This window comes from Pelophylax lessonae, assembly GCF_965119305.1.
Source record: "Pelophylax lessonae genome assembly, chromosome: 3".
Lineage (NCBI taxonomy): Eukaryota > Metazoa > Chordata > Amphibia > Anura > Ranidae > Pelophylax > Pelophylax lessonae.
In genome coordinates, this window is record NC_138770.1 from 643,753,952 (window position 1) to 643,779,906 (window position 25,955).

Here is a 25,955-nt window from a genome sequence, read left to right on the forward strand (position 1 = left end):
TGTGTTCCTAAATAGGAGGAACACAGGATCCCTGTTTTCATCACTGACAGAACAGCGGTCTGTGGTGTTTACATCGGCAGACCGCCATTCTTTCTCCATAGGGAGTGATCGCGGGTGCCCAGCGGACATCGTGTCCACCAGGACACTAATTGGCTCCCCCTCTAGTCAACTGGCGCGCGCGCCCCCACTATCTGCTACACGAAGTGACGTACAGGTACGTCGTTTCGCGTAACAGAGCTGACCTGCCGCAGTAAAACTGCAGTGGCTGGTCCGCAAGTGATTAATATAATTGAATAGTTCAAAAGAAGCATCGGAGGGGGGGGAGTTTACTTCCACTTTAGGATGAGAAAGCCCCTCCTCCCCTCCTCCCATGAAGACTCCTGGGATGCAGGATAGCTCCCAACTGTCTCTGAATTCTAGGGACTGTCCCTGATTTAAAACAAAGTCCCTCTGTCCCTCTTTCCTCCTCATATGTCCCCCATTTTGGTCTGATCTATATAGTTGTATATAAAATGCACTACTTGTCTATTAAAAAGTGTTTCCCAGTGCTAAACCTTTTAACCCAATTTCTAAATTGCTGCATCTGTAAATTCCAAAATGAAGCAATACTATTGGTTGAAAAAAAAAAAGGACTTGTGGGTTTAACCAATCTTTTTTTAGTACAATTCTCCTTTATGGGTGGCGTGGCTGGGGGTGTGTCCTATGCCTACATACTTTTACTAATAGGTGTCCCTCATTCTCATCTCAGAAAGTTGGGAGGTATGGATGTCTGACATCATTTTGGCCTAGGCCAGAAACCAGGAAGCAACTGAAGAAATGTAAAAAAAAAAAAAAAACTAGTAAAACGAGCAGTGGTGTCACGGGGGGGGGGGGGCAAAGGGGGCCATGGCCGCCCAAAATTAGTCTGTGCCCCCCATGTGCCCCCCAATTAATTATGTGCACACAGTCAACATTTGGATTGGATTCATCTTCTGTAGTACAAACCGAGAGAGACGCATCAGCGCCTCTACAAACACGGGTGGGCCGACTGGCGAGCCGGCGGGCGGAGGGGGGCGTGACGTCACGCCAGCATAGGGAGAGTGCAGTAAATATATAATAGACCTTCCTATCTATTTACAAATTCTAGCAGCATAAGGATCAAAAATAGTCAATGTTGATTGAGAGAGTTTAGTTCAGTTTTAAATACCAATCGGTGAAGGGGGTTGAATAGATTCAACACAGGAGATCATTGTATCTCGTCGGTTTGATGGCTCTGCAATGATTTTCAATCATAACTCCGTAAAATAAAGTCACTTCTGTTCCCAGGAAGCTGGAGATTCTTCTTTTTTCAATTAAAATATATTTGCCCAGGGATTTCCAGCTTTCATTTGCTGGCAGTTTTAGATCTGTATGCACAGTTCTGTGTACTGAGGCCAGGAAGCCTTGGAAGTGGTCGTAGTAAAGATAGAAGATGGTGGACGAAGTAAGTAAAGCAGCTGGGTGGGGGTCAGCTCATTCCCTTTCATTGTACCCATAAACGCAATCCGTACCAGGACAGGGTTGTGCAGGGCCCAGGGGGAGGATCCAGAATTTCACATCTCCCCTACTATTAATACATGCTGTAGAGTGGGTGTACCACCCTTTGTCCATTTTTTCCCCTTTGCTTCACTGCGCCAAGGGCAACTGGCCCTCCTGCCCACCCCTTGTCCCGGTCCTGGAAGCAATGTTATGATAGTTCGATAGATAGAAGATTTTATCAATCTTTGTAATAAAATTAAAGGAAATCTATAGTCCCAACTTACATTTTTTTTTTCTAACAGCATCATTGTAATAACAATACAATACATTATATACAGTGGGAAAAATAATTATTTGGTCCCCTGAAGATTTTGTACCAAGAAATGAAGGGTCTATAATTTTTTATCATAGGTGTATTTTAAATAATAGATACAGAATATTAACCAAAAATCCATAAAAAACACACAATACACAAGCCAAGAAACCTTAAGGATTTAGAGAAGATCTGTAAAGAAGAGTAGACCAAAATCCCTCCTCAGATGTGTGCAAACCTGATCACCAACTACACAAAACATCTTACCTCAAACTTAGAGATTGTTCAGGTAATTAGAAGTAGGCTGGAAATAAATGGAGCACAATGTGGAAACGAATATATGCATTTACATTTTGACGATAGATACACTTTAATCCCAAGCTGAGGAGGAGGAGAAGCAGTCTTCCTTGCAGATTCCTTGTTATGTGACAGGAAACATTCCTGAAAACCCTTTATAGGGAATCTAGAGCGGTTTTGCACATACTTTATTTATTATGGCAAGAACTGAAAAAATAAGTTCTAAAAAAATATGTTTCATTTTGGAGATTTCCCTTCACTTCCTGTCTCGTAGCCAAAACAGGAAGTGAGAAGAAATCCCTGGTGATCACCAGAACTAGTGTACCCATTGGAAGATCTCCCCTGTATTCCTGTTCTGGTGACAATCCAAAATTTGGGCTTTCCTTTCACTTTTGACTTTTGGTGATAACAGTCAACAGGACAAATAGAGAGGGTGAATCTCCCTTAACCACTTTACCTCCGCTCACATGGAGGCTACTGCGGCAAAGTGCCGCGATCCCGTCCAGCGACGTAGACCTACGTCGCTGGACTCCGCCCCTTGTGGGCGGCGCTCGCGCGCCGCCGGAGGCTCGCTCCCGCTGTGTTCATTCACAGTGGGAGTCGGGCCAGCGGAGGAGCAGCGGCGATTGCCGCTGCTCTGCCCCGATTGTCGGGGATCGAGTCTGGAGATCCGCCCGCTGTGTGTAAACACAGCGGGCGGATCTCCATAGTGACAGGGACTGACAGATCGGAGTGTTCAGCATAGCTGAACATGCGATCTGTCCTTCTGTCACTCAGTCACCTCCCCCCCCACACGTCAGAAAGCACCAGGCATACATTAACCCCTCCCTCTCCAATAAAATTAACCCCTTCCCTGCCAGTGTCATTTTTACAGTAACAGTGCATATATATAGCACTGATTACTGCAGTAATGTCACTGGTACCCCCAAAAGTGTCAAAAATGTCAGTCAAGGGTCCGATCTGTCCGCCGCAATGTCGCAGTCCCGCAAAAAAAATCGCAGATCACCGCCATTACGCGTTAAAAAAAAACACCAAAAATGACAGAAATCTTTCCCTTAGTTAGTAAACGCAATAACTTTTGCGCAAACCAATCAAAATACGCTTATTGCAATTTTTTTTTACTAAACATAGGTAGCAGAAAACAAATTGGCCAAAAATTTTAAAAAAATTTGATTTTTACATTTTTTTGGGGGGGAATTTCATATAAAAAAATGTGAAAAATATTGTTATTCTTTCAAAATAAACTCTCTTTTTTTGTTTATAGCGCAAAAAGTAAAAATCGCACAGGTGATCAAATACCACCAAAAGAAAGCTCTGTTTGTGGGAAAAAAAGGAAGTAAATTTCGTTTGGGTACTGCGTCGCACGACCGCGCAATTGTCAGTTAAAGTCGCACAGCGCCGAATCGCAAAAAGTGGCCTGGACGGAAGACAGCAAAATCCTCCGGTGGTAAAGTGGTTAAGGGGAACACGGACATCAATAAAAAAACTGACAAGTGTTCTAGTCCCCCTGACCACCCATCTGAACAAGGGAATGCAGCCACTCAGGGCTGTACATATGCTGACTTAATGACATGTGCACAAGCTCTAAAGGCTCATTCACACATGAGGCTAAAATAGCCACTCCTCTGAAAAGCATTCCACAGTGGATTGCTTTTCAGAGGGCATTTGGCACGCAGTGTGGAGGTGATATGTCGCCTTTTCACCTCCTGATTTAACTCTCAAAATGCCATACCACACCATTGCTACCGTGCACACTGCTGCATGGCGAGACAAGGTGGGGGCAGAGACAAGGGGGGTGCCGCAGCCAGGACTGGCCCTACCATGGTCCCATGGATCCATTTGACCTAGGCAGCACTTTCGGAGGGGCGGAAAATTGACGCTCAAGTTTTTTTTTCCAGAAGTTTTGCGTGTCATTCGTTTGCAGCGCGTTACGGGTGGCATTTCCCCATCTCATACTGCCGCCTGTATTGCAAACTGATGAGTATGAGGAAGCGGATCGTCTCCTACAGGGAAGGTCCCTCACATTATTGTGGTGTGCGCAATGATGTCAGACATTCAGACAAACAAAATAAAACTGGACCCTGGACCCTGATGACGTCAGATATGAGCTGACGAAACGCGTCGGGACGTAGGATCATGATCACGCTACCATGTCACTTCCGGCTCCCGGTGGAACACGGAAGCGCCGTTCCTTACCCGGAGACCGCGTTTGTGCTTTTGTTATGCCCTTTCAATACCTGTACCATGTAAGCGCATCTACCATTATTAAATTACCATTATTTTACGTACTTCACTATCCAAGTCCTTCCTGTTTCCTTTCTGGGTACGCTTTATGGGCATCCATCCCCAGTTCTAGTAAATTCAAGGGAGGATCTGCTTGGAGCATATTGGAAGTATATTGGAAGTATTGCCTGCCTTGGTACTGGGTGTCTTTATCTCTGGTGTCCTGAGTCTGCTCTCATTGACCCCCTGTAATTTAAGGGGTCCATTTCATCCGGTAAGCCTTGATTGCACACCGGGTGGTCCTGTGTTTTTGGTGGAGGTATATACAACCTATCAAGTGCTGCTACTGTTGTCACCATCAAATTCCCTATTTAAATTGGACATTCATTGCTATCACTATGGACTATTTATTTATTTAATTTATTCATTTGCATTATATGTTCAGTCCACTTCAATGGACCTATGATTATTTTGTATACTGATTGTTGCACTATATTATGCACTTTATTTTTGTCTTCATATAAGGTTCTAATTTTGCACAAGTGTTTTTAGTTGAGTGCAAATTTTTATTTAGCAATATTTAGTTATTTTTTCAAAATAAAACTGGAGTTTGTGGTTAGGAATCGAACATAATGGAATGTCATATGATTTTGAAAATAGAAAAGGAGCTGTTGCATAGAAATCTGACTTATAAATTTTATATTCGTTTTAATTATCATGATATAAAAAAGTGAATGTGGGGGCCTTTTGGTGGGCATGATTTTTTTTTTGGGGGGGGGAGCAGCATTTCATTTGTGGACCCAGGCAGCACAAATATTTGGGCCACCCCTGGCTGTAGCTGCAGGAGAGGTGTGAGGGCCACATGAAAAGGCCTGGGGGGGCCGCATTCAGCCCACGGGCCTTGTGTTTGATACGTGTGTAGTAGCGTAATTGGCTTATGGGAAGTGTTGAGTATTTTTTCTGAAAAGCTGGAAAATATAGTAGCAGTATAAAAACATAATTTTTATATTCACACACAGAGATGTATATGAGAGTATCTGCAGAAATAATAATGATTAATGGCTTCTCTGGCTCGGAATCCTAATCCTCTCCTAACCTTTCCTCCTCCAGTATTCCTATGCTGTGTCAGTGCTGAGAGAGTGCAGCAAGCTGCGTCCCACAGACCCAACTGTTCTGCTCCTCGCTGCCAAGGTCTGCATTGGGCCACTTCACTGGGTAAGTCCGCCGAAGGAAGGAGTCTTACATAATGCATTAGCCGCAGTGTGCCACCATGGGGTTTAAAAATAGGTACAGCATTTACATCTGGAGAGGGAGTTGCTGGAGCCGCATTCATTAGAAGCAGAACATTTTTAAGGATTAATGTAGAAACACAAAATAACAGCTATGCCAGCTCAGGAGTGTGTTCTGCCTCGCTAACAGAATAAAATAAGGATCTCGTGACTCCAGCAGCATAAATCAGGCCATACATTGTGCAATTTATTTTTCCTTCAACCCATTGCTCAATTCCCCCATCAACACAGTCAGTGTTAATGGGGGAATCCATCTCTTGGAGCTATTGTATTCTGATAGCAGGAGGTTTCCCAGCCATCAGAATTATCAGTGCTATAGTCACTGGCAGTAATCGAACGGAAAAAGAAAAAGACAGGCTGGTTGTTAGTGGCTGCTGGTGCTCCATGAGCCGTGGGGGGCGACAGACGGACCACACCATACCCCCCCCGGTCGCCGGGTCACTCACCGTGAAGGGCAGGCAGCAGCAGCGGCTCCTCTTCAGTCTCCTGCATCTCTTCGAGTCCTCCCTCCTCCTCCTTAGCCAATGGCATGGCTTCCCCTTTCGGCCAATCGGGAAACAGGTCTCAGGATCCACTTCCTGATTGGCCAGGAGGAGGATCCATGTGACAATAGCGAATATTCATTCGCTATTATCACACAACTGGGTGGGCTCAGGGCGCAGTGCTCTGCGCCCTGAGCCCTCCCTTTTTTGAAGCCTATTAGAGCCTCTGGCTCTAATCATGTGCTTCAAAAAAAAACCCCATTGGAAAATCTTTGAAATCTTATCCACCGTCACTGGTATACTACTTTCACCTAACCCTGCTTTAGCTCTTCTTAATTTAGGTCTGGATACTATAACGTCCCACATGAGAACGGTAGTGACTCATATTTTTGTCGCAGCCCGAACGGTAATAGCTAGCTATTGGAAACAACCCATTGCCCCTTCTCATCTCGAGGTTATAACACAAATTAATTACCATTACTCCCTTGAAAAAGCATATGCTTTCTCCACTTTACGAGGCCCAAAGTTCCACAAAGACTGGTCAATCTGGACTCAAAGCAGATATTTTGTTCCTTCTCACTGAGTTGTTATTGATTACAATGTCATAGATTCTTCAGTCATGTTTTAAGTATATACAATTTATTTGTGTATGATATCATCCCACCCCCCTTATTTCCCTCCTATTGTTTTTTGTATATGTGTTTTTCCCCCGTTGTTTATGTCATTTTGTTTATTTTTTTGTAACTTGTAAACTTCAATAAACACTATTGAAAGAAAAAAAAACCCCCATTGGAATCCATGCGTACGGCGCCCTGCATGTAGATTAGGGGGCCGGATGCATGGATAGGGGGGTGGGGCGGCGCCCCTGCGCCCCCAATGCACCAGCCGCCACTGCTAGTTGTTCTGAAGTTCGATCCAAAAGGTCAACTTCAGTACAACCAGCCTGCCTATAGATACAGTGAAGGAAAAAAGTATTTGATCCCCTGCTGATTTTGTACGCGTGCCCACTGACAAAGAAATGATCAGCCTATAATTTTATTGGTAGGTTTATTTGAAGTGAGAGACAGAATAACAACAAAAATATCTACAAAAACGCATTTAAAAAAGTTTATAAATTGATTTGCATTTTAATGAGTGGAATAAGTATTTGACCCCCTTCACAAAACATGACTTGGTGGCAAAATCTTTGTTGGCAATCACAGAGGTCAGACGTTTCTTGTAGTTGGCCACCAGGTTTGTCTCAGGGGGGATTTTGTCCCTCTCCTCTTTGCAGATCCTCTCCAAGTCATTAAGGTTTTGAGGCTGACGTTTGGTAACTCGAACCTTCAGCTCCCTCCACATATTTCCTATGGGATTAAGGCCTGGAGACTGGCTAGGCACCACACTGCCCCCTCCTGGAGCCTGCTGTGTGGCCGGTTCCTAACAGGCCATGGACCAGTACCGGTTTGGGGACCTCTGGATTAAGGGACAGATTGAAGGACAGTTTTGAAAAGGATGCATTACCATACAATGTACCACTCTAGTTTTGAGATCTTTAACCCTTCGTCAGGATACAGTGTGTGTATCTCGGTTACAACTGACAATGACATCTGCCAGCACAGTATGGACAGGGTTAAATATGGTAGACACAAAAATTTCACAGCCTCTTCCTTAACATATCATAAAAGGGAAAGCTAAGCAGCATTTTATAGCAAGTAAAAAGTAAACAGAAACTTTTCAATAAGTTTTTTAAAGTTATGCTTTGTAAATGGGTCCATGTAACAAATAGAAGGTTGGTGTTATCCCAGTTTGGCTGCAAAAGTGGAAGTGCACTTTAATCTGCAGACAGGTGTGTACTGTCTGTCTGTGGCTGACTTATTGTATGAGTCAGCCTGAGGAGGACAGGACCTGCTTGCCAAAAGATTACAGATACAGCCAGCAGCAGTTATAGGAGAGTCCGAGTGGAAGGCTGCACACTGGTAATACTCTACATAGGTGCTGCTGCTAAATTTTCATATTTATTCTTAACAAGGCAGCACCAGTGATTTGAACAAAATTACCTTTGTAACAATTTTACCAAAGCAGAATTTGCATTCTTGCTCATTGAACTGCTTAAAGCAAAACACTAGTAGAACATAGCAAGATAAAATAACAAAACAGGCTTCAGCTGCAATATACACCTTTAATCCAGAGATTTCCCCCGCAGTACTTGTTTTCTGCCACTAGATGTCCTCGGTCTGATGATCTTAGCTCATCCCTCTGTCACTCTGCTTTCTCCTCCTATCAGCATGCTTCTTGTCTGCACTTGAACTGATTGGCTTCTTGTACTGCTTCTTCCACTCACACTCCTGCTCTGCTGTACAAGGACTGCAAGTGGCTGATGTCAGGTCAAATTCAGGTACTTACACTGCTTGCATTTCATTTTGTTTTTCTTCTGATGTACTAATGATTACAGAGCTGCATTTATTTGTGTCTTTTATATCTGCATAGAGTTCAGCTTTAGGCCCCTTTTATGCGGGCTTTCCGATTAGGTCTGCCTTTCAGTTTTTTAGGCGGACCTGATTGGACGCTCCATGCACCTCTATGGGGGGAGCAGATTTCACCCGCCGCTATCCGATCCAATCCTATCCGCCAAATCTAGACGGATGGTGGTCCCATTTTCCATCCGTCTGGAGGATCGGATCGGATGAAAACAGACAGGTGGTCCATCTTCATCTGATCTCCCATCGAGGAGAGCGGGACTCTGACAGGTCTGTCTCTGCACAGTGAGGGGAGATGGACCTGTCTTCTGCCTGCTCAGCGGGGATCAGCGAATCGATCCCCGCCGAGCAAGCCGATTCCGTCAAAACTGAACCACCCAGTATGAAAGGGGCCTTTCGCTGGGATTACTTGGATTTCCCCGCATCCAATTCACATTACAGGCAAATGTGACTGGCTCTCAATAGAACCGGTTCACACATGTCCGGGGCGGCCGTAAAGGGCCGGAAGGCACTGGCACGAGGGGGCTAAGACATTGACACATGGAATGATGCACATGGACTGTATTTTGCTGCTTTAAAGTGTAGGTTTAATGGGCTTTAAAGTAAAATTCCAGCTTCAACCTAGCTAGTCCTAAAACTGTCCCCTTCCCTCCTATAACTCCTATGCTGGCTAACCTGTGTAAAAAAAAAAAAAAAAAATGTATATAAAGTACCTACCTATTCTCAGCCCTCTCCAGTCCGGTCATATGATCCCCTGTGTCAGACAGTGGCGGCTGCAGGGGAGAAGAGAGAGAGAGCCCTCCGGTGGTTAGGAATTCCGGGAGTGGTGCTGTCACCCATAGGCTCCCATGTCCTAGCCATTGTTGGCGCTCCCTCCTCTCTCCTGCAGCCACAAGAGAGCCGAGTCATGTGACCAGACCGGAGTGGGCTGAAAATAGATATATATATATATATATATATATCTTTTTGAAACAGGTTAGTCAGCATAGGTGTAGGGGGGGTTGTAGATACATTTTTAAGACTAATAAGGTTTAGGCTTTAAAAATAATATTCTTTTTTATTTAGAGGGTGTGATTTTTTTTGTATTTAGGGCGGCTTATTGAATTTAATTTGGGGTTCTTTGTACTGTATTTGTTTTTTTTTTGTTTTTTTTTTTCATTATTTGTATACCATCATGTTCAGTTTTTTGTGAAATCAATAGAATCTATGCCGCTCCAGACTCGCCTCGTTCCCTGCATCTCCAGCTCCACTTGTCACGTAGAAATGAACAGTCTGCACACTGATGCCATCACTGATGTAAAACCAACTTTAATATAATAAGTAGAGAATTTACAACATATAATCTCACCTGTCCAACTCCCGCTCCAACGCGTTCTGCCCCACAAAGTGCTTAAATTGGTAGTAAACTTTGTTACACCACTTATACATATAGGTAAGCCTATAATAAGACTTAGCTGTAGGTACTGTGAATATCTCCTAAACTTGCACTCTGAAGGCCTGGTATACAGTGCCGGACCTTCAGAACCTGTGCTGTAAACAGCATGCATGGGAGTGAAGTCATTGAGCCCCTGGCCACTCATGTAGCTGGAGGCCATGAACCCAGGAGCAAGGCTGGGGGAAGATGTCAGCCCTATCAACAGTGACAGTGCAGCGCTGGAGGGCTTAGTTTTAAAGTAAGTCTTTCATAATGTGCTAGTATGTGATGCATACTAGCACATTATGACATTGCCTTGCAGGGTATTTTTTTTAAATATTTTTCTTTTCTCTAACCGCGGTTTACTACCGCTTTAATCATGGTCTCCATCACATAAGTAAGATGCCAAAAGCCAAAGGGCCTTTTCCCCTTGTGTGCTATATTAGTGTGACGGGAGTCACTTTGGTTGGGGGGCCCATGGAACCCTGCTTACCTTCGAGAGGTTGAGAAATCCCTGTCTCAGCTCCCATATGCCCCTCTTATGTGTAAGTTACCCTGTGTCTATATGGGGCACAGGGTGACTGAGAAAATGATGGACAATTACTTGGTGGACACTGAAAATGTGGTTTTGATTGCTTCAAATGGGACAGTAATATTTGTCCACAATATTTCTCAAGAAATCTAGAATACATTAATTCCACTTTATCAGAATGATAGAACATTGTATGAGCTTTGCCTCAGACTGTTGAAGACCGTTGCTATGAAGTCCGTGACTTCTGAAGGGTAGGTGCGTTGCTTGAATTTGGATTCCAGGTGTGTTAGACGGACAGTCTGTTACTGGTGGTCTCCTGCTATTGTGTGTGTATTAAGATATGATGTGTTTACACTTATAATACTGTGTATTGTATTTCATGAGCTTGATGACGGCAAGTCTGCTAGTTAATTAGCTCAAGTTAATTAAATCACTGTCATCTATTAGTTGCTAGTGGGAAAGTAGAATACTGTTTGTGTTGGTTGTTCCTTAGATATGTTAATTATATTTCTGTACACAATTTCATCTGCTTAGGATAATGTAATCAGGCACCTGACCTGGTGGGGTATATATTCGGTGTGAGTTTGTTCAATAAATGTTCCAGATTGTATAAAAGCTATTCTCAGCAAATTTTGTATGGGGGCGGCTAGAATATCTGATATCCATGTTCAAGACTGAAGGAAGCGGTATTCTTACGGAAGCCCACAAGCACATTGTGGGGGCATGGTACCATTACAGTTAGTACATGTATGTTACCACAGCGCACAGCTTTATGTGCATTACATTGCAGTGCCATCCCTTCACTGTACAATAGAGAACAATGCGTTTTGGTGCTCTGTGTGTGAATAAGGGTTGTGTACATTTTTCTGTCTGTTGCAGTGTTGGCAGCTGATTCATGGGCTGCATTAACACAACAAGACCTAACGAGCAATAATGCACCACAACTGGACGCAAAAGTTGTAATCCAGCTTCAATTACAACTTCCCTGAGGCTTGGTTCACACTGCTGCAACCCCAAAGTCGTGCAACTTCAAGTGGACTGTTTTTGATTTTTTGGGTGTACATTATTAAGATTGAGTTCTAGTTTGTACATGGACACTTTTTCACTTTTCATGTACAACTGAATGGTATATATTGTTGCACTATTTGGAGCGCTGATTTTTTTTTTCCCTTTATAATTTACTAACTGGTATCACAGTTTGCTAAGTGGCTGCTATTTTTCCTTTTTTAAACCGAGCACGGATTTTACATTATTTTACAACTTCCAGTGTGACTTTGCATTGGGACTTGCATGCGGCTTTGTGCGACCTCAATGTGACTTTCATGTTTTGTGACTTTGGTTTTGGCAAATCATAACAATACAGAGTGTGAGCCATTTTATTGAACTTACAGAACACTCTGAAGTCGCAGCCAGTCCCGGAGGTGACAGGTTGTGGCAACAGGGGCAGCACACACACAAGAGAAGTGACAAGCTGCACTAACTCCCCCCCCCCCCAGGTGACAGGCTGTACTCACACAAGGGAGATGACAGGCATCACACACACCACCTCAGCCCCTTAACACCCCCCCCCCCCCCCGTAGGTGACAGGCAGCACACACACCATCCCATCCCCTTAAACCTCCAGCACCCTCAAGGTCAAAGTGACAGGTGGCACTCACACCAGCTGAGCTCCCCCCATCCAGAGTACCCCCCCTCCTAGTGAGGCCAGTCCGTGGTGCTGGGGGGGGGGGGGGGATTGGAGATCACTATTATAGAGGATGTTTTTTTCGGTCTTTTGAAGTGTAAGACGAAAATGACTTTCCTAAGCTGCCTTTGTAAAGTACTAAACCAAGGGAACATGTAAGAAACAGGGAGGGTTTAGGTAGGTTTGAATTAACTAGCACTAAACAGAGGACTCTCACTCTCAATTCAATAAAACACAGAATATATTCAAATAAATGGGACAGACCTAAAGACATTTACAGATCAACTAGTTGTGAAGTTACCTTTGAAAACGTCACCGGATGTGACGAAACGCGTCAGTACGTGGAAGGCACTACGTGACGTACACTGGAGCGCAAGCCGGAATCACCTCCGCTCGCCACTCTGCACAGTTGTACAACCCAGTCACGGAAATTTAAACTTTTTTTGCCGATCTTTGCCGATCATTGCTGCTTATTTTAAATTGGAACTTTTTATGGGAATAAAAACCTTTTTAAACTATATTACGCTATCTGGAGCTTTTATCTCTTTTTATACCTCCATTGTATGCTGATTTATGGAGCGGTGAGGAGGGAATCATCACCTGCACATCCAGGAGGCATTACAAGGGGACCTACCGTGGCCCTGAGGGCCTACAAGCGTGATTGGTCTCAATATCGTATGATATATGAGACCCATTACATCTGATAAGTCACCCACCTTCTAATATATCACAGGATAAAAGAAACCAGCACCTGCACTTTTAAGAAAAGTCACCATAAATTGTGGAAAATATCACTGAGCACCTTCACCTTATCATCCAGTTATTTGAAGAAAATTATTTTTCACTGAAGAAAAACAACTAAAATTGGAACTTTCACTGTCACTTATTTATTTATATCACACAATGAACTTTTAAATACAAAATTTTATATGCTTTTTATGTCAAATTTTGACTCATTTATCACATTATTTATTTATTAATTGATAATATTTATATAATTTTTCAAAGCATTGGGATCACTTTATTACATATTGTTTGCACAGTATTTGGTAACACTTGAATATTTATAAATATTAGCATGCACTGTAGATAGTTCAATATAGGACTATTTTCTTCCAGTTGTGAAGTTTGTCATTGATTTGTTTCATAGAAGCAAACTTTTATCTTAATTGTACAAAAAAGGACACAGAACTTGTATTCATAGAGCATGCGTTACGTGCTGCTACCTTCAGATGGGATACTGGCAAGAGCTTTGCTGGGATCAGCCCCAGTTCACACATATACCCTTATCCACTCCATGGGCTGAAGGATCTCTCCTTCCATGGAGAAGTTTTCTGAAACATTCTTCAAAACTGACAATTTTTATTGGTTTTTAAAAGTAAGTACAAACCGACAGAAGGGAAGAGAAAATAAAAAAAGCCAGACGTGAATTATCAACTTATACAAAGTACAACATACTGTAGTGAGGTACAAGGGAAGAGAATACAAGCAGAGGATAAAACTCATATCGTGCGACAACATCAAACTCAATATGAAATATTCCAGATCATTGTATGTCAAGCAGGTACCGGCTACGCTGCCTTGTGTAACCCATTAGAAATTAAACCCATATGAGGCACAAAAAGAGAAAAATTAAAATAAGTAAATAAATAAGGTAAGGGAGAAAAGGCAAAAGAGAAGAAAGGGAAACGTTCGAGGCAAGAGACAAATAGAGGGGGATGAGGGAGAGAGGGCAGTAGCGAATAGCCACTGTGTCAAAAACAAAGGCCCACCGAAGTCCACGACAACCATCTAGTCACAGCGCCATTAAGTCGAGGGAACAGAGGTTAGGGGCGTCTTCAGTATGTCCCATAATTCCAACACAGGGTTATGGGCTTCAAGAGTGTTATTTAATGAAGCGGTCTGGTATTCCATCCTCCGTACATACCGTATCCTGGAGTGCAACTCAAACTTTCTGAAACATTCTTACTGTACATCTTAGGTACTGTACCCAGATTCTGCAGCAGCGGGGCCAGCCTCTAATGTTGCTTTGGGCCCTGGATCCTGCATTCGGTGCTCACCTTGGTACATAATGCAATGAATGTAGTTAGCCACAGGATGCTATGTAGATCCAGGCCTGTGGTCCATTCCTAAGGAACCCAGACCATCAAGACCCCTTCAGGAGTATGCCGAGGCCGGGACTGGCCATAGGGCACACCAGGCATTTGCCTGGTGGGCCAGGGCCGCATGTGCTAACACGGTGGTCGGCAGGCCGTCGATCGCAAATGACTGGTCAACTGCGGGGAGCCAATAGGTAAATTGTGACCATGGCTCTGCCTCCCCCCAGCCTCTGCCAATCTCATGTTAGCTGTAGAGCAGAGAGCCGGTGGCAGCATAGTGCTGGATGGAGGGCAGGAGCTGCCTCAGTGACTGGTTGCTAGGCGGTCCTAGCAGCCAATTACCAGCTTGTTTTAGGAACTCTGGAAGCTCCTGCTCCCACCGTCCACCCAGCACTATGCTGTCTCCTGATTTCGGCTAATGCTGGCAGGTAGGAACTTCTACCTATACAGTGCTGTGTATATGTGGGGGGGGGGGATTGAGATGACTTGAAGGGGACATAGGAGACACTGATGGAGGGGGGGACAGGGGAGAAATGGACATAAAACACTGCTTTGGGGGACGGGGAGGCAGAGGACACTTTGTGGACACAGAGGACATTGATATGGGGGGGGGGGGGGGGGTAAAGGAGACTACAGTCAGGGGGGGTAGGTAATGTGAAGGGGGGCAGAAGACACTGTTTTCTGTGGGGAGTTACAGGACACTACTAGGGGGGGAATGGGCCAGAGAACACAATTGTGTTAGGGGGGGGGTGATGTGAAGGGGGTCCGAGGACACTGCTTTTGGGGGGGGGGCTGATATGAAGGGGACAAAGGATGCTGCGTTGGGGGGGTTTAAGACAAAATGGGCAGCTCGGTCTAAAGTGCCTGGGCCTATTTTTTATCCCAGTCTGCGCCTCAGTATGCCTACCCTTTCCTATGGCACTGAGATCCTGAAGACTTCTTAAGGGGTATGCCCACCATGAGGGGTAAAGTTTGGTACCCTTCAAGAGAACGTGCGGTGTGGATAAGGTAAGACAAGGTTTCCCTCTATTATGACCATGTCCTGTTTTTTTTTACAAGTGGGCAGTTTATCACTTTTCTCGAAGACATTTACTGCTCACCTAGTGAGTCTTCCGAAGACCTCCTAATCACCGCCAAGACAATGAATCCAATTTCTGTAAATCTGGCAGCCATGAACAAGGCAGTAATGTCATGCTTCTAGCCAGTAATAATGTTTACCTGCCGCTGAGCCATTAATCTGTAAATGTTTGATGTGTTTTAGCGCTTTTTCTACATTTGGGACATGTCTAGGACAATAGGTAATAAATAATGGTAACAAAGTTGATTATTTTTCTGCCCCGCTTCTTAATATCAAATTTGTCCGATAGGCAGAAGCGGGTTTTAACAAAACCTGTGGGACAATTTTTCTGCTGATAAATTAAGCAGGTGCTGCACCCTCATGAGCGGCGGATCATTTGCTGTAAAGCTCACCAATCCAAAATTTTAATGAGAACAGTCTTTGGTACTGGATTTGAACAGCATCGGGGCTCGAATAATAACAAATCTGCTTGTAAAAATGGATTGCATTTCCTAAAACCTGCTCACACTATAAAGGAACTGTTTTTAACTTCTCATGTGCGGCGGAAAAATGCTGGGTTTTAACCCACTTGAGGACCAGGCCTTTTCTGAAACTTTTTGTTTACAAGTAAAAATCTGTATTTGTTGCTGGAAAATTAATTAAAACCCCAAACATTATATTTTCTCTTACGTCCTCCGACAGTCGCCGCCCACTCATACAGTCTTCATCAATGGGTATTGACTTCCACTCCGCAGGAGTAGCTAGGCATAAGACTTGTTAAAAACAAAAGCATTTAACATAGACACACCCATGGGGGCTGTCCCACTGGTCAATACCCCCCTGCAGTAAGCCATCCCAACTCAGTTTGTCTTCTGCCTAGCATTAGAAGTAGATAGGCTTCCCTGTGCTGAGGCTACAGTCTCAGCCTTCTAATCTTTTTCTTATGATTTTATTTGCAAAAATTTCATTTTTTTCTTTGCTTTACTAGCTGTTTATTTGTCAGCTTTAGTTTAGTCGGATCTTCGGATGAAGATGGATTTTGCAGAGCTGGGAATCGGACTGACCGCCCTGGTTCTCCAGGGCAGAGGGTCAGATGGATCCCCAGCCCACCATCGAGCGTTCAGCCATGTGTTCACCCTGGCATTAGGAATGACCCATCCCTGTTCGCAGCAGGGATGCAGCCTGTGAGGTGGCTACCTCACTGGACACATCTGTGTTTTCACTCACATGCTGCAGTGTCCTGCATTTTTGGCTGACGGCATTCCCTGCCATCTGAGGGCAGCGGCTTTCCGTTACTAAGAGGCACCCCACGCCATCCGGTATGGGTAACTACTATCTGTGTGGGGCCTCTGTCTGGGGTGGCAGTCCTGTTGTGCTGTGGTGTCCCCTCATGTCTGTGCGTTTGTGGGGCTCCCTGATGCGATCCCTGCGGGATCCTTTTTATTTGCAATACTGGCACTGTGTATGTGTGGGGGCCCCTCTCCTATGTCACTTCGGTGTTTGGAGGTGCAGACGGTGTGTGCGGCGGCCGCACTTCGGTGTTTGGAGGTGCAGACGGTGTGTGCGGCGGCCGCTGCGGGGTGAAAACTGCGCGGTCCGCCATTTTAGGTGTGGGCAGCATGTCTGGCTTCACTGTGGGCTTTTTTACACAGCTTCTATGTAGTGTTTTTTGCGCCATCCGGTGCCATCTTGTGTGTGGCAAAGTCGTTCGGTGCACATGTCGGCGGCCATCTTGCCAAAGCCTCCCATTCCTTCCTATGGGCAGCCATTTTCCCTTAGCCTGCAGCATATTGTTCAGCCTCTGACGACCTCACTTCCTTTTCCTCTGGAGCTGCGATCGGTGTGGTAACACTCTGTGGGGCTCTGCAGACTGTCCTTTCCATATTTCCTCTGTTTTTTCCTTTCTGGCTCAGTTTTGTCCCTGTAGGGGGTCTCTGTACACAGTCTATGTAATGGTGGGCTGCGGGGTCCGCAGCGCTCTTAAAGGGCCAGTACCTTAAAAATTGTGTTTTCTGCAATGGGATCTCAGGACAGCAAATTCCCCCCAGCCTTGGTGGGGGACCCCAGTTCTGCTGAACCCCCCGCTCTACCTAATTTGGCCGCTGTGGTGGCGACTTTAGTGTCCAAAATGGAGGTGCTGATGGCTGAACGGGCTACTAGAAAAAGGCCTAGGCTATCTTTCTCTTCTGATTCAGATGGTGATGTGGCTGCTGTGGGTGGCGTGCCCTTTTCAGAGTCTCGCTCTTCTCAGGACCCGCTGGGGTCTGAGGGGGAGGCGGGGGTGGAGGGGGCAGATGATTCTCCCCCGGGGTCGCCTGAAGAAAGCGCAGCTATGGATGCGTTGATTTCTTCTGTAAAAGAAACACTACATTTGGAGGATGAGCCCACTCCTCCGGGCATTGTGTCCTCTTTTGGTACACATAGGACCCGCAAGTCGGCGCAGGTTTCATCACACGGTGAATGAACAATGGCGCAGTTTGAAATGCCCCTTCACGGTGCCAAAATGGTTTCAACTGCTTTACCCCTTTGCGCCTTCTACGGATTCGCGCTGGTGTGTGGCCCCCCAGGTGGATCACACTGTGGCCGTGTTGAACAAGGCTACCCTGGTCCCCGCTGAGGATACCCCGGTTTTTTCCGGGATCCTACGGACAGGAGGTTGGAGTCTCTGGCCCGCCATGCTTACATGGTGGCGGGTTCCATGCTCAAACCTATTTTCGCCTCTGTCATGGTGGCTCAAGCGGTGGCGGATTGGACTAAGGTGCTTAGACGCACTCTCGTGACTGATTCTGCCCCACCTACCACGCTGGACATGGTGGACCAAATTCATCAAGGGGTCATGTATTTTCGCAATGCGGCCTTGAATGGGGCCCCTTTGGCTGCACGCCTGCCTGTCTAGTGTCGCGGTGCTTAACCGTCGACTGATCTGGTTGAAGAGCTGGTCGGCTGACCAGACGTCACGGAAAACAGTGGCTGATTTTCCTTATGCAGGGTCTCGCCTTTTTGGCGAGGCCTTAGATACTTTGGTGAAAGGAGTCACTGGGGGCAAGAGCACTCTGCTGCCCCAGAATCCGAGGAACAAGTCTTTCCACGGTAAGCGGGTCCCGCCTTTAAACCCAATCAGGGGTCCTTTTGTGCCTTCAAGGCACAAAACAAGGGCAAACCTTTCAAGGGCCAAGGTGGCCAGAGAAAGCCATGGGCGGGCAAGCAGAAGACCGGCCACGCCGGTGCGGCAGCCCAATCCGCCTCTGCCTGAAGGGACGCCCTCACCCGTTTCATAGGTGGGGGGACGTTTGCGCGGTTTCCTCCAAACTTGGCTGCTCCGAATTCCGGACAGGTGGGTTCAGGAAATCGTTCGATCAGGATACAAGATCAAATTCCTTTTGCGGCCGGCAGACAGATTCTTTCCCTCAAATCTTCTTTTCTCTATCGCTCATTGACAGACGTAGTCCTCGGTGATACAGCACCTTCGGGTTATGTTGCCTCCACAGGAGTAGGACTAGACAGGAAATGAAAAATGCTCTGGCCACACCCCAGGGGCAGTCCCCGAGGGTATATCCTCTCTCTCTCCGCCACAGCAAATCAGTTTTTTTCTGTCTAGTCAGGAGTAAGGACCTAGATACCTTGCTGGGATCTTCGGTCCTGGCAGGATTTTTTTTCTTAGAAAATAATTTTTTTAGACAGCTTTTTTTCTCCAGTGTTCCTGTGAGATCTTCAAGCAAGAAAGCTGAACTGGGCGACGGGCGGGATGTTGAGATCCAGTGGTCACCCCAGTTCAGCCTACGAGCGCGTGCAGGCCATAGCTCCGCGCTGGGTCGGCCGCGACATAGTCCCACTGGACGGGGACTGACCCTGCGAGTTAAACGTCTCGCTGAAACGCCAAAGACCATGAGTCACGGCGCCCGAATTGGTCGACAGCCCTCCTACCTCGGTGGAGAGGGGTACTGTCAGGAGTTGGCGCCCGCCTGGTTCCGGTATGGTGAGTAGTATGTTCCCCCTTTCCCCCTGACGGGTCTTGTGGTGAACGCGGGCCCCTCTCTGTAATGGTAAGGATGGGTTCCCCTCTATCCTACAACATGTCACAGATCCCCCTAATTGAGTGTGATTTTTGTGTACAAGAAGCCAGGAGGCTTGGTTTGGGAGCTGACAATCTAATTGTAAAAATGTGTAAATGATTGTAGTCAGTGGCAGTACTAGAACTTTACTGTGATAGTATAAGGTATCCTACCTGTCAGTAGCCACAGGGCGATGTCTATACATGTATACTGCATTCCAGATCATTCCTCCAGCTAAGCAGATGCCTCCCGACGGCCACGGACCGCATACGGCCCGCTAGGGTCCGGTACCTCCGACCACGCTGACCACCATGAGGGTGAAGGGTTGTGAGGCCGAGATCCTTCTGCAGACATGCTGCTATTCTGTGCAGGCCGCCGCCATTGTCTGGTAGATCGCACGAGGCTGCCATTTTGGTGTAGCCTCGTGTCTCCAGCATGGGGGCGGCCATGTTTGAGGTGACTCAAACACCTCATGGAGCCAGGGGGAGGAGCCGGCAGGCGTGTTAAGGGGCGGAGCCGCCTCTTTTACCCAGGAAATAGGGCCAAAGACTTCCTGTCTGTAACAAGACAAGCACTGAGCAAGCTGATGAAAACTTCTGTGCATCAGGGATGAGCCTTGGGGTCTGTCTCTCTCTCTGTGGGGTCCAAAAAGGCAGGTAACACTGAGGGGCGCTGTTGCGACTGGGGGACACAAAAAAAAAAAAAAAAAACGTTTTTTTTTTTTACTTTGTCATTTTTTTGTCGCTGGCAAGTGTCTTGTATAATCATTGACCCTGCCGCATAGGTATCCCCACCTGATCCCCTCAAGGTGGCCGCAGGACCCTCCAGTACCCTACTTGTTTTTTATGCATTATCGGCAGTTTTGGAGTCTTTGGTATCCCGGGTGGAGGTGGCCTGTCAGGGACGGGGGTCAAGTAGCGACCCCCGCCTACCCCTATTGTTTATCAGATACTTCAGATACGGATTCGGAACTGGTCAATGCAGTTGCAGGTCCCTCTTAGGGGGCTGTTGTCTCAGGTAATATCTCCTCAGCAGTGAGGAGCACGTTTCTGCCTCCGCCATAGCACAAGAGTGGTGGATGCACTAGTTGTGTCCGTCCGGGAAACCTTTAGTCTTGAGGTTACACCGGCAGAGGTAGCTGAGACTGAGATTCCTTTTTGGTACTTGTTAGCCTACCAAAAGGGCAAAGGATTTTCCTTTACCCAAATGGGGTCGTTTTGAAACGAACCCCTGTTATTTCCAAACGCATGGCTAGGTGCTATCCGTTTGAGGAATTCCTCTTTATAGGATAGACGGTACCACCTGCTGTCTTGCTACAGACTGTTAGGATAAAAAGACCTCGTAACTAACGAGGACCTTCCTTTTCTGCTCATATAGAGTTGTTCGTTCCGCGAGGGCGGGCGATAAGGCAAAACCCTCCAAAGCCCCTTTAGAGGGGTTTCAAAGGGCGCTGGTCGGGTAAACAAAGAGTCCGGCTCAGCCAAGCCTGAAGAATATAGCCTGATGCGCCCCTACCCATCTCTGGGGTGGGGGGGGATGTCTTCACCGGTTTCTGGAGGACACAGGATCGAGTTTCGATCACTTCCACCGGTGCGATTCTTCCCTTCTAACATTGAACGGTTTCAGGGGTTCTATTCGAACCTATTCACAATGCCCAGGAAAGAGGGCAAGGTGCGTCCAAATCTGGACTTGGGAAGAAATAGAGTCCATCCGTACAGTGGTGGCCTCCCTGCATCAAAGAGATTTCCTGGCGTCCATAGACATATAGGATGCCTATCTTTATATCCCCATCATCGCAGGACATCAGCGTTTTTTCGCTTTCCCAAAGATCATCCCTGGTTCCCAACAGGAGACTGAACTATCTGGGCCTAAGTTTGGATACATCCTGGGCAAGAGAGTTTCTCCTTGCTGGGAAACTCCAGAAGGTTCAGTCAACGATTCGGATGTTGCTGTCTGTCAATTGGCTGGGACTGATGGTGGCCTTCTTAGAGGCAGTACCGTATACCCAGTCTCATACCCGAATTCTCCTGAAGGAGATTCTTTTTTAATGGAATCAGAATTCCGATTCCCTGGACAATCGGATCCGGTTGAGCGAGCGGACCAGGAAGTCTCCGATGCTCAACCAGGGGAAGTCATTTCTTCCGATAGTATCCAGATTACCAATAAGGGTATCGGAACTGAGAGCGATCAGATTTTGTCTGATTTACTGGATCGAGCAGCTCTAGAGCAGCCCGATTCGGATCCAATCGCATATGGCCTCTTCATCCAGAGGTTTTTCCCTAGCTGTCCCTTCATTGGGACATCCCGGATGTGGATCTGTTGGCACCTTGGCCTAACAGGAAGGTGCGGAGGTTTGTAGCTCGCGCCACGATCCTCTAGCGGACGCAGCAGAAACGCTGATCGCACCGTGGGGGCACTATCAGCTACGGCATGCCTTCCATCCTCTCAAGTTGCTGCGGGAACTTCTTCGCAGGATAGAGGTGGAGGGAATTCCAGTTATTCTGGAAATTCCGGATTGACCTCGTCGAGCCTGGTACGCCGACTTGGCGAGGCTAGTCGCGGACGCTCCTTGGAGACTTCCTCTCAGGGAGGATTTGCGGTCTCAGGGACCGATCTTCCATCTTGCTTTACAGTCGCTGGCTTAATGGCCTGGCCATTGAGACCCAGGTACTGAAGGACAAGGGAGTGTCAGCTTCAGTTATTCCTACCTCCACTTAAAGCAAGGAAAGCGACTTCCAGCACATGGAAGTCTTATATTGCATGGTGTGAATCTATTGGATTTCCCCCACAGACCTATTCGGTGACCCGAATTTTGGTCTGTCTGCAACAAGGGGTTGAGCAGAAACTATCCTTGAGCACGATCAAGGGTCAGGTTTTCGGCGTTAGCAATCTTCTTTCAAGAAACCTTTGGCTAATCATTCCTTGGTGCGGAATTTCATCCAGGGGGTGCGACATCTGGCTCCGCCAGTGTGCGCACCCTTACCGCCTGGTATCTTAATTTAGTGTGGTCGGTTCTTCAGAAACTTCTCTTTGAAGATATTAGGGAGATTCCCTTGCTTACATTCCCAGAAGGTGGCTTTCTTGGTGGCCATTACTTCTGTACGCAGGGTGTCAGAACTGGCCGCATTATCCTGTCGTTCCCCAGATCTGGTGGTTCATAGGGATAAGGTGGTTCTTCTTCCGAATCCATCCTTCCTTCCTAAAGTGGTTTTCGTAAGACGGACTCACTTTTTGTGATCACGGATAGCCCTTGAAGGGGGTTGCCTGTGTCTGCCGCGACCATATCTACATGGATCAGTCAGACGGTGGTACAGGCTTATTCTATTAAGGGTCGGAATCCTCCGTTCCCTGTTAGGGCGCACTTCACTCGAGCGCTCAGTACTTCCTGGGCCTTTCGCCATCAGGCGTCAGTGGTCCAGGTATGTAAAGCGGCCACCTGGTCGTCGGTACATACCTTTACAAAATTTTATAAAATTGATGTGATGGCATCGGCGGATGCCTCATTTGGCCGCAAGGTTTTGCAGGCCGCAATTTGAGGAGACCGGTGGTCTACCTCGGGTTTTTTTCTGTTTGAAAATTTTTTTGTTGAGTCTCATCATTAAGGATGAGCATTGTAAACTTCTAGTTGGCACTGGTTGGGCCTTCTAGATTTGGATTTGATTTCCATTTTCCCACCCCTCATTTGTGATACTGCTCTGGGACTTCCCGAAGGTGCTGTATCACCGAGGACTACGTCTGTCAATGAGCAATAGAGAAAAATGGATTTTTGTAAAATCTTACCGTAAAATCCTTTTCTCTTAGCTCATTGACAGACGTAGCACCCGCCCCTCTGTTTTTGAGTTGGGTTGGGTTAAATTCTCTAAGCACTGCTTTTGTGACATAACTGATTTGCTGTGGCGGAGAGAGAGAGGATATACCCTCGGGGACTGCCCCTGGGGTGTGGCCAGAGCATTTTTCATTTCCTGTCTAGTCCTACTCCTGTGGAGGCAACATAACCTGAAGGTGCTGTATCACCGAGGACTACGTCTGTCAATGAGCTAAGAGAAAAGGATTTTACGGTAAGATTTTACAAAAATCCATTTTTGACCCCAGGGCGGTTACAGGACCTGCATCAAGTGGTGCAGTACCTTCTGGCCCAGGGGGTGATTGTCCCGGTGCCTCATCGGGACAGATTTCGGGGGTTTTACTCGAATCTGTTGACTGTGCCCAGAAAGGAGGGCAAGGTACGTCCGATCCTGGACTTGAAAGCTCTGAACCGCTTCATGCACGTTCGAAAGTTCCGCATGGAATCTCTCCGCTCGGTGGTGGCATCCCTGAGTCCAGGGGAATTCCTGGCCTCTATCGACCTTAAGGATGCGTACCTGCACATCCCCATTTTCGAGGGTCATCAGAGGTACCTACGATTCGCCATCGACTTTGTCTCCTTCGGTTCGTCTTCCCTATTTGGGGATGGTTCTGGACTCTGCACAAGCGAAGGTGTTTCTGCCGGAGGACAAGCTCCGGACCTTACAGAACGAGATCAGGTCCCTCAGGGACAGCGAAGTCTCGTCACTCAGGACCTGTATGCGATCCCTGGGGTTGATGGTGTCTGCCTTCAAGGCGATACCATTTGCTCAGTTTCACACGCGGTCTCTCCAAGTGGAGATCCTGGCCAGGTGGGACAGACTACCTCAGTCCTTGGATCTGAGTGTCTCGTTGAGTCGCCAGACCAGAATGGATCGTCTGTGGTGGCTTCAGTCCCCGGCTGTGTCGGACGGGAAATCCTTCCGACCGTTACGGTGGACAGTGATTACCACGGATGCCAGCCTGTCGGGCTGGGGTGGAGTCCTGGGCAACCTGTCTGCCCTGGGCACTTGGTCGGAGGAGGAATCCTCCCTTCCGAGCAACGTATTGGAATTGAGAGTGATCAAACTGTGTCTCTTCCAGTGGTCGGATCGTCTTCTGGGCCATCCTGTACGGGTACAGACGGACAATGCTACCGTGGTGGCCTACATAAGCCACCAATGGGGCACCAGGAGTGCCCGGGCGGCCCGGGAGGTAACCGGCATTCTGTCTTGGGCCGAGACTCATGTCCCGGCGATTTCCGCAGTTCACATTCCGGGTGTGGAGAATTGGCAGGCAGATTATCTGAGCCGCCAGACCCTGGATCAGGGGGAATGGTCCCTACACCCGGAGGTCTTCCAAATGCTGTGTGCGAAGTGGGGATCCCCGGATGTGGATCTGTTTGCGTCTCGGCTAAACAACAAGGTGGAAAGGTTCGTGGCAAGAACGTGCGATCCTCTGGAGGATGCCTCGGATGCGCTGGTGGCCCCTTGGCATCAGTATCATCTGATGTATGCCTTTCCTCCGATTCAGTTGTTATCCAGGTTCCTTCGCAGATTGGCTTCGGAACCGACGTTGGTGATTCTGGTGGCGCCGGACTGGCCACGCCGGTCCTGGTACGCGGACATCGTTCCCCTAGCCGTCGAGTCTCCTTGGCGGCTTCCAATGCGGGACGATCTTCTGTCTCAGGGACCGATCTTCCATCCTGCTTTACAGTCGCTGGCTTTAAAGGCATGGCTGTTGAGAGCCAGGTCCTGAGAGACAGGGGTCTCTCCTCAGAGGTTATTCCTACTTTGATCAAGGTTAGAAAAGCCTCTTCTGGTAAAATTTATTACAGTACATAGAAAGCTTATTTTGCCTGGTGTGAGTCCAGGGTTTTTTTCTCCTCGTTCATACTCCGTGGCGAGAGTGTTAGCTTTCCTACAGTCTGGTGTGGACCAGCGCCTTGCATTGGCCAGATTAAGGGCCAGGTATCTGCACTGGCTGTTCTTTTTCAACGCCCTGTGGTGTCTCATTCTTTAATTTGCACCTTCATTCAAGGTGTGCGTCACTTGGCCCCTCCCCGGAGGGCGCCTTTACCTCCATGGGACTTGAACTTGGTTCTGTCCGTGTTACAGCGTTCTCCCTTTGAAAACATCTGGGAGATATCGTTGCCTCTGCTGTCTAAGAAGGTTGCCTTTTTAGTGGCGATCACTTCGGCTCGCAGGGTGTCGGAGTTGGCGGCGTTGTCTTGCCGCTCTCCTTACCTGGTGGTTCATAAGGATAAGGTGGTCTTGCGACCTAACCCGTCTTTCCTCCCTAAGGTGGTGTCTGATTTTCACCTTAATGAGGACATTGTTTTGCCTTCGCTCTCTGCGAAGCCTAAGCATCCTAAGGAGGTTGCATTGCATTCCTTGGATGTTGTCAGGGCGATCAGGGTTTACCTGTCGTCCACTGAATCCTTTCGAAAATCGGATACTCTCTTTGTCCTTCCTCTTTTGGGGTTTTCTTGTACACTTACTGCTATGCTACCAAACTGAGGTGGGATGGCTTACTGCAGGGGGGTATTGACCAGTGGGACAGCCCCCATGGGTGTGTCTATGTTAAATGCTTTTGTTTTTAACAAGTCTTATGCCTAGCTACTCCTGCGGAGAGGAAGTCAATACCCATTGGTGAAGACTGTATGAGTGGGCGGCGACTGTCGGAGGACTCAGAGAAAGGAATTTTACGGTAAGAATTTACAAAAATTCATTTTT

General features: G+C 47.0%; 1 protein-coding gene across 1 annotated transcript in view; it reads left to right on the forward strand.

Annotated features, from left to right (window-relative positions):
* TTC7A (tetratricopeptide repeat domain 7A) overlaps positions 1–25,955 on the forward strand; it is a 596,795-nt gene that overhangs the window by 252,364 nt on the left and 318,476 nt on the right. The window contains exon 11 of the mRNA XM_082252340.1: positions 5,441–5,545. Within this exon, the coding sequence (XP_082108466.1) occupies positions 5,441–5,545 (105 nt within the window). The remainder of the gene's footprint in view (positions 1–5,440; positions 5,546–25,955) is intronic.